This window comes from Calypte anna, chromosome 6 (genome assembly GCF_003957555.1).
Source record: "Calypte anna isolate BGI_N300 chromosome 6, bCalAnn1_v1.p, whole genome shotgun sequence".
NCBI classification, from domain to species: domain Eukaryota; kingdom Metazoa; phylum Chordata; class Aves; order Apodiformes; family Trochilidae; genus Calypte; species Calypte anna.
In genome coordinates, this window is record NC_044252.1 from 1,803,457 (window position 1) to 1,813,775 (window position 10,319).

Sequence of the window (10,319 nt, forward strand, 5' to 3'; positions counted from 1 at the left end):
TCAACTTTTACCCTAGGCTTGGTGGATGAAGCCATTGATACCAAATCCCTGTTGGATGCCTCAGAAGAAGCAATTAAGAAAGACCTTGACAAATGCAAAGTTGCCATGGCCAACATGCAGCCTCAGATGCTGGTAGCTGGTGCCACCAGCATTGCCAGGAGAGCCAACCGCATCCTGCTGGTGGCAAAACGGGAGGTGGAGAATTCCGAAGACCCCAAATTCCGGGAGGCTGTCAAAGCAGCCTCTGATGAGCTCAGCAAAACCATATCACCAATGGTGATGGATGCTAAAGCAGTAGCAGGAAATATTTCTGATCCTGGTAAGGATTCAGTCAGCTGGTTTAAAATGTTGGGTTTGTTTTTTTTTAAAGATGCTGTGAAGCAGTGCTGGGTTTGTCTTGCACGGCTGTGTGTCCCCTTTTCATGCAAATGTGGTGTGTAATTAAATCCCAGATTGGGAAAATTAAAGGTCACACCACTAACTGCTGAATCCTGCTCTTTCAAAATGCAATCAAAGCCCTTTGGCATGTGCAGGTGTAATGAATTCAGCATTCTGGCTCATTATGGGATTTCATGTTTATTAAGAGTTTTTGTTACTAGTTAGCAGTAGTACTACTTCATGTAAGAAAATCCTACATAATTTCTTTGATTCTGGCAGTTGCTTTGGGAATAGCTGTGGCTGTTGATGGTGGCAGTTGCTTAGCTAAGGTTTTATTTTATGCATGTTGCACAGGACACTAAAAAACATGTAGATAATTTGGTAGCTTTTAACCTGTTTTTTCACAGCTTCAGTGTATTGAGCACAGTGTGTTATAGAATGAATTTTTGGGGTGGTGCTACAGTTCTAAATATTGCAGAATGCTATTAAACTAGTAATGGGATTTTCGTTCAGGTTTGCAGAAAAGTTTCTTGGATTCTGGATACCGAATTCTGGGAGCTGTGGCCAAAGTCAGGGAAGCCTTCCAGCCTCAGGAACCAGACTTCCCCCCTCCTCCTCCTGACCTTGAGCAGCTTCATGTAAGTGCAGCAGAGCTGGTAATAAATACACAGTTGTCACAGACAATGTGGGGATGGCACACCAAAAATGACCTGAGTGTGTTTTGATTCCTTAGAAATAAAATGCTTTGTCTGGCCAGCCATGCATACATGTGGCCTGAAGTCTAAAAAAAATACTGACAAAGCTTTCAAAAGAGCTTCAGACATGGTGTTTCCTTTAAGAGGAAACCTGAAAAAGGGGGTGTGAGCTCATGTAGTCTTGCCATGACACCACCCTTCACTCAATCTGTGTGCTGTTTCATTCCACGCATTTCATTTTCCCTTTCCTAGCTAACTGATGAGCTTGCTCCTCCAAAGCCACCCCTTCCAGAAGGTGAGGTTCCCCCACCCAGACCACCACCCCCTGAAGAAAAGGATGAAGAGTTCCCAGAGCAGAAAGCAGGAGAAGCCATCAATCAGCCCATGATGATGGCTGCCAGGCAGCTGCACGACGAAGCTCGGAAATGGTCTAGCAAGGTAAGAAGTTGTTGGGAGGGTCTTGTGCTAAAAGGAATTCTTTAAACTTCAGTGGGCTTTGTCCTAAGTCAATTGTCTGAGAGACAGAGTGTCTTTTATCGACCAAATTATAAAAATGTGTTGTAGGGAGAATTAGAAACCATGTCAAGATCATTTTTGCACATAGTGACACTTGCCAGCCCAGCCAAAATCCTTGCTGCTGATGAAAGAGCTCAGTGCCTTTAGATTATAAACCACTCTTTTCATTGTTGATCCTTGATTTCTGAGATGGACAAACCAGTAAGTGAAACTAGCACTTGTCCTTATTTTTAGAAATAAGAGCAAGAGTTATTCTGACAGAAGAAGGTTTAAAATCGTTTTTGGAGTCTACCAAGTGGGTGGTAGAGGGACTGATGGACAAGAGGAATACAGGTTAGATGTGGAAAAAGAAATAAAAGGTCTTGCTCATGCTAGGTGACAACACTGTGTCAACTGTCTTTATCCTTTTTTTTCTTTTTTGCTCAGTTACATTAGTCTACTGGTGCTTGTGTTATGCTTATACAGGGAAGCTGAACAAGTACTTTAAAAAATCTTGGTAACACTTCATTCTTATAATGCTTTTGATCAGTTTGTTTTTTTATTTCTTAAAAAAAATGCTCTTTACTGGATGGGTTCTGGACTTCTGTGCTTTGCTTTTCTCAAGGAGCACAAAGTGAACACTGACTATTGCTGTAGCTTGCCTTGCCTTTCACCCTCATGTGGATAAATCAGAGCATGAGGGATATTTGGCAACTTTTCAATAGATTAAGACTTCTATGTAAATTGTTTTTGAAGATGAGTTTATTTGGCAGTTTATCTAAGAACTTCCTCCCAGAACTTGCGTGGTTTGTTGGTGCAGATGTTTTCTCTATAAAAGGCCATATCTTTAGCAAAACAGTTGACAATGCTCAGGGCAGCTTAACTTTCATCACGCTTGGCTTTAGTGAAAGAAATTAAGAAATAAAGTTGTAGAATGCTATAAATGCCTATTTTGTTTAACCACCTACCTCTTCCTTGTGATCTACCTGAACACAATGCATTTGTTTGAATCTTCTTTCTTTGTTGCTGAAGGTAATGGATAAACACATTGTGGCAAAGCAGTACCATACCTTTCAAAATCCTCTTTTTCTTCTAAGTCTTTTTCAGTCTTTCCAAGATCTGTAATATTCTTAACTTTCAGGTATCACGTCCTCTCTTCATAACCTGGTTTTGTTCTCTTTTTGTGTTATCTGTGGTACTTCAGTCATCATTTCTACAGTGTTTTCCATCCCATCTTTTTTTCTTTTTTCTCCAAGAAGCAGTGTCAGTGATTTTCTGTGATCCTGCTGCTACCTCTTATCACACATATATAGTGGGCTTCCAGACAAAGCTTTCTATCTGCACAAACACCACACTCATCAGCTGCTCTGCCTGCTTCTATGCAGTCAGCCTGGCTTTGTTGAAGCAAAAAAAATCCATTGATGTTACCATTGTCTTGCCAGAAAAAATGGTTTTGCAAGTCTGCCTCTGTCTGGAGAAGCTGTGTGCTTGGATGAAAAATGTTGCTGCATCTTTGACTTTACCTTCTTCATATCTTTGGTAACTTTTGGTTCACAGGTAAAGTGTTTGCTTCCTTCTGCTAATCTTGTGATCCTTCTCCTCCTCCTGACCTCAGCCTAGAGCTGCCTTGTCAGATCCGCAGAGACCAAGAGGAGGTTTTGGTGACTAAAACAGCTCAGTTCATGCTCTTCTACCAGATTCTGCCTCTTGTACTAACTGTCCCCTGTTTCTCCACCCTTGCTGCCACCTGCAAAGCCTGATGTGACTGTGATTAAGGAAGCTGCTGAGGCTGGTGTAGCTATAGATGAGGATGATGATGCAGATGTTGAATTCACTCTCCCCTCTGACACTGAAGATGATTACGAGCCTGAGCTGCTGTTAATGCCAACCAATCAGCCCGTTAACCAGCCCATTCTGGCTGCTGCTCAGTCTCTACATCGGGAAGCAACCAAGTGGTCTAGTAAGGTACTCCCGAGTCTCCCCGGGGACTGATCCGTGTGCATCCAGCCACTTGGAACGCTGACACATTTGCATCACTCTTGATCCCGGCTGGATTCTGAATGGATAAGTGTGTCTGCACTTCATTTGGAGGGCTGAGAGTGGCTTCACGAGTTTGCTAAATCTGTTTGTCAGCTTGAGTGGGGTCACTGAATTGATATGCAAAGGCTTCCTCTCCCTTTGCATCTGCCTGCTCTTAGTGGCAGTTTTCAAACTCTAATGGGGGTTTCCTTCCTTCCCTCTCCCCTTGTTCTTATTTTCCATTCATCTGGGCTACCTGGCAAGCCCCTTTAAGTGTTTCCTAATGACTTCCAGATGCAGCATTTAAAGAGCATTTAGCATTAAAGAAGTCATTTCCCCTTTGGATTGTGCTTTGCCTCCAGCCATGCCATGGGTTAGAACCCCTTCTGAGGAGGAATGGCTCTGTATGGGGTCTCCAAGAGGCCTGTCTGGCTGCTGCCTTGCACTTGGCTGCATTGCAAACGCTGCTTTTGGGGAGAATTAATTACTTTCTGAAGAAGCTGCACTGAATGCTGTTAGCTGCCAAACTGAGATTTCTGTGACACCAGTGGGAATCCAACCTGAGGTTCAGAACTTCTCAAGCAGCCTGTCTCTTCTGTCTAAGCACAAATGCTTGCAAGATTGGTCACTTGTTTTAGCATGCTGTAAAAAAGGTTGGTGTCCCATAACCAAGGTTAGGGGTGTGTGTGTGTGTTTGTGTATATTTACAAAGCCAAATGTACTAAACTATTTTAATAAAAAGGGCTTTAAAAATGTTCTTGTCCTTTTCAGATTCTGATGCTTGGATAACTTGTTAGAGAGCTTCATAAGTGACACTGGTCCTAATTTCTTGATCCTCCCACGTGAAAACATGGAAAAAACTTTGTGTTATGTCCTTTGCATCCTAACTGGCTATACTAGCAAACTGTTTAGCTATTAGGTCACAGGAATGAATATTTCAGCTTTTTGTGTCACCTTTTAGCTGTAAGACATCTGGGATATCTTCTGGGGTTTGCTAGCAGTGAGTCATGGAAGTATGTGCACAGGGACAGAGAACAGATTTGCTAAGTTGGGTCCTTGCTGTGTGCTCTTTGCTCTCAACTTGACTGGTGGTTAATTGTGGAATTGTACCAAGGAAAGAGTGCTAATCCTTGAACTCACTCTGCTAATCTTTCATCAACACACCAGGAATGCTTCATAGCACCAAGTGGTTCAGTCCTCTAACAACTTTCTACCCAGGTGAATCTAAATATACTAACAGACTACTAACAATTGATCATCCAAGTTTGCCTTTTATTTTTTTTTTCTTCCCCCCCTAAGAAATATCCCTAGATTATTTTATGACCTATCACAATCTTCTTTCCAGGGAGACTTCTTTTTAAAGGGGGAGACAAAAAGGAAGATGTCTTTTCAAGGGATAAAGTAAAAAAAATTAATAGCTGCATTTATTTCCACACCACCCCTGCCAAAAGTTTTATGTTACAGATCCTCTTCCATTTATCCTTTATCATTACACAGCTGATGCTCTAACAACTTCAGTTTCAGGTCACAGAATGTCAGGGGTTGGAAGGGACCTCTGAAGATCATAGAGTCCAATCCCCTTGCCAGATCAGGACCAAAACTAGGGCAGATTCCACTGAAAATTGTATGCTCAACTGTTTTGACTACACTGTTGAACTTGGTGCTATTTGGTTTAACAAGCTATTTAGCACACCTTTTTTTACTATTTTAAGGCAGCTGTTGTGGGGAAATCTGGAATTTCAGATGCTAATGACATGCTTTATCTTAAAATCCAACCCAGCAGAGCAGTAACTCTCATTCCATGGACAAACTAACACTTCTTTGCTGCTTCTTTTCCAGTTTTGAAGCAATTTTTTTTTTAATGCAGAGTGTTAGGAAGAAAAATACCAGAAACATAATTAGTACAGAGCTTCCCTGTTCCTTGAAGAAACCTCTTTTGTGTTCACGAATGGTTCCTCAAGCCTTAATCTCTTGAAGGGGCTGCTCCCAAAGCACATCCTGCCTCTGAGTGGCCCCCACACTGACCCCTCTTGTCCTCTGCAGGGCAACGACATCATCGCTGCTGCCAAGCGGATGGCGCTGCTGATGGCAGAGATGTCGCGCCTGGTGAGAGGAGGGAGTGGCAACAAGAGAGCCCTCATTCAGTGTGCAAAGGACATTGCCAAGGCGTCGGATGAAGTCACCCGATTAGCCAAGGAGGTGGCCAAGCAGTGCACTGACAAACGCATCAGAACAAACCTCTTGCAGGTAACCAGCTTGTGTCCAAATGCCTCCTGTTTTGTTTTTTTTTTATTTTATTTTTCCCCTCTGTTCCTCTCGTAGCATGAGTGAGCACAGGAGTTGGGGCAATAAATCCTGTCTCTTTCCTTAGCTTGTAAAGCTTTATAAAGGTCTGTCTGTTTTTAGCTCCTGTGGCCATATATATTCCATAAAAGTCAGGATTTGTTTACAGGTGAGTGTGGAAGATGCCCTAAAAGGTTTTGAAAAATACTGTTCTATGAACACTGCTCTGCCTACTCTCTCCTTTTATTCAGAGAAGTAGCAGAAATACAACATTCCTTAGTTTTTTTCAGTCTAAGCCACATCTCATTCCTAAGCAAGCACCCTTGAGGAGTATCTGGAGGAAAGGACAAATGCTGACTGCAAAAAAAAACTGCTGACCCCAAAATCCCAAAGCAATTAAAATAAGATTGGAATATCCTATCAGTATTTACCAGAAAAGCTTGAAGGTTATAAGATCCCCTCAGTGTTTATTCCTTATCTAGTAGTAAAACAAAAATAAAGCTTATCTGAAATTAAACAAAACAAAAACAATAGATGCTGTCTTGGTTCAGTTTCTCATCTGAAGTGGTGGTTTGTTGTTTTTTGTTTTTCCCCCCCCATTCCTCAGGTCTGTGAGCGAATCCCAACCATCAGCACACAGCTGAAAATTCTCTCTACTGTCAAAGCCACCATGCTGGGCAGAACTAATATCAGTGATGAAGAGTCAGAGCAGGTAAGAGGTGTAACAGGGATGGCAGTGTACAGTTGTTGTTCAGTTTTATGGAGAAAAATATACAGTATCAGGTGTGTTCTAGGAGTGAAATGTTTGGAAGCCTGTTTAGTGTTTAGCTGTTTAGTGAAGATAATTTTAGTACCATACTTTGGCTTCTGGATGAAGAGCTACACTTTTATATAGCAACAGCAGTCCCTGCCAAGCCAAAAAGCCTACTCTGTTTCAAGTTTTAAGGTGAACAACTTGTTAATATCCTTGATTAACAAGAAATGAGCCAATGAAAGAACTTGCTTCAACAAATGCTGTAGCAGATTTGTCATTAGAGGAGACATGGCACCCTCTGGTGGGTTGTAGTGAAAATATTGACTTTCCAACAACATCTTGAGTACTTTCTGTTAGCTTCCAAAAGCAAGTTGTCAGGTGAAACCCTACAGTTTTGTCATTATTCTAGTTTTAGACACTAAGCTTTTATTCAGACTTTGCATAAATAGGCAGTGAGAAACAGGGAAGTCTTGTGAGTCAGGATAACAATTGCTGCTTTCCACAAACTAGTTTTTTTTTCTTCATTTACTTAATCAGGAATAAACTGATTTAAGCTGCTTGCACTGGGACGCCTCTTGCACAACGGGGGCCTGCTGCTGCTGTCCTGAATGTGATGGTCATTAATGCACTGGCAATTTTTCTTTTTCTTGCCAGGCAACTGAGATGTTGGTTCACAATGCCCAGAATCTCATGCAGTCTGTGAAGGAAACTGTGAGAGAAGCTGAAGCAGCATCCATCAAGATAAGAACAGATGCTGGATTCACTCTTCGCTGGGTCAGAAAGACCCCGTGGTATCAGTAAACAATTGCCACTGAAGTGTTGTTTTCTGTAACATAAGATGCCTTTTCTTTTTTTTTTTTTTTTTAAACAGAAGATATATTAACAGCAAAAGGTGCTGTATACATGAGCTTAAGATTAGCTTATGCTTATGCCCCATTATAAGGGTATGAACTATCAGAGAAAGCATTTCAAATGTCTTTGGAATGTATTTGATATCAAAAACCTCAAAATTGCTTCTACCAGTAGACAGTTCTTATCCTTTTTTTTTTTCCTTTTGAAGATTCTCTCCATGCATTCTGTACTCCCAGAAGCACATTTCATTTATGCACTGTGTAGTCCAAGTAGTTTCCATGTCATGGTATAGAACATGGACCTCACTTTAAGCTAGTGCTGAGAGTCTAGGACACTACTGGTTACTTGGCAGGTTTTTAGGGACAGTCATTGATACAGGCACACTCATCTTTTCCATAGGATTGTAGCTGGCTGTCCTTAAACCATGTAAGAAAGATGGAAGGTGTGGGGTTTTTAATTAAAGGGGAGCAGCAGAACAGTTGCAAGCTGTGAGGATTAATATTACATGTCTGAAGTAGGATTTTTGTTTTTTGCTTTTGAGTTTTGCCTGGCAACAGTACTTGAACAAAAACTGGAGCTGTCTTTGTCACCCTGTAAGTAGGCATTCCAGAACTCTTGTACTGTACTGAGATGCTCTGCAGTGGCTGTTTGTAGCACACAGTTGATAACTTAAACCTTAAATCATGGAACTCTTTCCTTCTTGCTCAATTCAGTAATGTATTGAGCTGAAAATCTTGGTTCTCTTTAGCTACCTGCACACCCAGGACCAGAAAATGCCACGTGCTGGCTCTTTCCTTTTGAAAACCAAATAAGCACATGCAACTTTTATATTCCTCTTCCCTCCATCTCATGTTATTCCAGCCACTCAAGGTGGAAATTAAAAGGTAAATATATTCAATGAAAAAAAAGACCTTTTGACTCACTGCCCTTGTTTCCAAGATGAGCTTTTTGAAACCCAAGCACTGCCAGGCCACGAAGCCCTTTTTTAGGTAGTCTGATGGCTACCAGCAAACTGGTTCTTAATGCTAAACATACCAGAATATTCTTACTGGTTTTGACACTTGGAGTTTGAAGGCTCAAAAAATTTTTTTTTCCAAGTTCAATGGTGCATTTAACAAAGTGTTTTACTGTATCTTTTAAAACCCAAAACCCAACCACAAAACTAAACCGTCCTTCTCGCTTACTAAAATAGATCTGGGATGCTTTTACCCTTAACTGAATATGCCTTTATATATATATATATTTATATACAAACACACACACTGATTTAATTGCTCTATAGTCTCTTTTGGTATTTGACAGAAAGGAGAATTATTTCAGGAGTCTCTACACCTGCAAGGAACACTTGCAGACTGTTGCCCAGCTCAGCACTGACCTCACAATGCCCTCTGAATTTGCTGAAAATTGTTGCATGATCAAAAAAACACCTTCAGCAGGAGTGCCCTTGGGGGAAGAACTGCTCAGTCTTAACAGCTCAAGGGAGAGACACACAACATACCTGTCCTTTACCTGTCTACAACAATCACTGTACACCTGGACTCCCTCCCCTCCACCTCCCCCTTCATTGCACTGTTATCTAAAAAAAGGGAAGTTCACCTGATTTTAATCCACCTGCCTCAAACTGACCTTAGCAAGAGAAAACAGGTGTTTGATCTTCAACTCACTCCTTGTGTCTGGGTGTTAGGAAATACGTGGTACTTAAGAGCTTTCCTTAGTGTTCTCTTCCTGCAATTACCTGCAACAGGGAGAGAAAGGAAGAGGTGCCAGAGCCTTAACCTCAATGTCTTGCATTTGGTTGGTTTATACCAGATCTTTAACATAATTGTAATGTTTCTATTTAATAGTAAATATCACTGAATAAGTAGGGGTTATTTGTAAGGGATTTTCTAATTAGTCTTCCTGTATTATTTTTCAATGCTTCTCACATTTCCCCACCCCTTTTCTCTGTGAGATCTCCTTTTTCTTTTTAGCATCACTGTTTAGTTGCTTCACTGATATTAATGCAATATTACTAATGCCTTTAATACATAATTGTTTATGCCAAAGATCACTTTTTGTTTATTGAGGAATGTTTGCAGCAAAGTTATGAATCATGGTTGCCTTTGATACTCTTCCAGAATGTTTGCTCTGAGTTCTTGAACTGTTTTGTAGAAGCTGAGATACTTGTCCACCTTATGCAAGTACTGCCTTGTTGTTTCTGTTTGTGTTTTTATTTCTTTTGAACACTATTGGCCTTCAAATCTGAAATGCAGCAAAAATTTTTAAAAGACCCTGAATGTCACTTAGAAATGTTTTACCACTATAAAACTGTTTATAAACAAAAATGTATTGTATAGTCTAATGTTTTCAACCTATCCTTGGTTCTGTTTAAAACAATAAAAATGCATTTGTACAAAGATCAGTGAGTGTTAATGATAAATAATGTGCTGGAAGCTGTGGTCCAGTGGGAGAAAATGGAGTTTTTCCAGAGGCCTGATGGTTGTGTAGTTCCAGCAGCACCAAACAAGGGTTTGAAAGCTTGAAATGGGTGTTGCCTGATCCTGGCAGTAAGGGCAGAGCCGCTGTGCTGGCCACCAATTGATTCATCTGGATTTTATTTCTCAAACTTGACTGTAAGGGTGATTAGTGTGGAATTATTGTCCTGTTTCCATCACTCCTTCACAGTAAGAACCTCTTGTAAACACTTTTTCTCTAAAGATGTCTACCAGTACACATAATGTTCTGACCTAGTGGAACCAACACTCATTGGTGATGTAGGACTGAACAGAGTCCCACAGTGCTGGGAGGCATCTGGGGTTTACTAATAAAAGGTAAAAAAATCCAGGTCTCATACTGCTCCACAA

The 10,319-nt window shown here is 40.9% G+C and overlaps 1 protein-coding gene across 3 annotated transcripts in view; it reads left to right on the plus strand.

Annotated features, from left to right (window-relative positions):
* VCL (vinculin) overlaps positions 1 to 9,726 on the plus strand; it is a 44,621-nt gene extending 34,895 nt beyond the window's left edge. For 2 of the 3 annotated variants that reach the window (XM_030452811.1, XM_030452810.1), the window contains exons 16-21: positions 17 to 319; positions 892 to 1,016; positions 1,326 to 1,511; positions 5,631 to 5,834; positions 6,478 to 6,582; positions 7,279 to 9,726. In XM_030452811.1, the coding sequence (XP_030308671.1) occupies positions 17 to 319; positions 892 to 1,016; positions 1,326 to 1,511; positions 5,631 to 5,834; positions 6,478 to 6,582; positions 7,279 to 7,425 (1,070 nt within the window). In that variant the 3' untranslated portion in view covers positions 7,426 to 9,726. Of the gene's footprint in view, positions 1 to 16; positions 320 to 891; positions 1,017 to 1,325; positions 1,512 to 3,323; positions 3,534 to 5,630; positions 5,835 to 6,477; positions 6,583 to 7,278 lie in introns of all 3 variants that reach the window. The other variant, XM_030452812.1, reaches the window with a different exon arrangement.
* Positions 9,727 to 10,319: the final 593 nt, after the last annotated feature.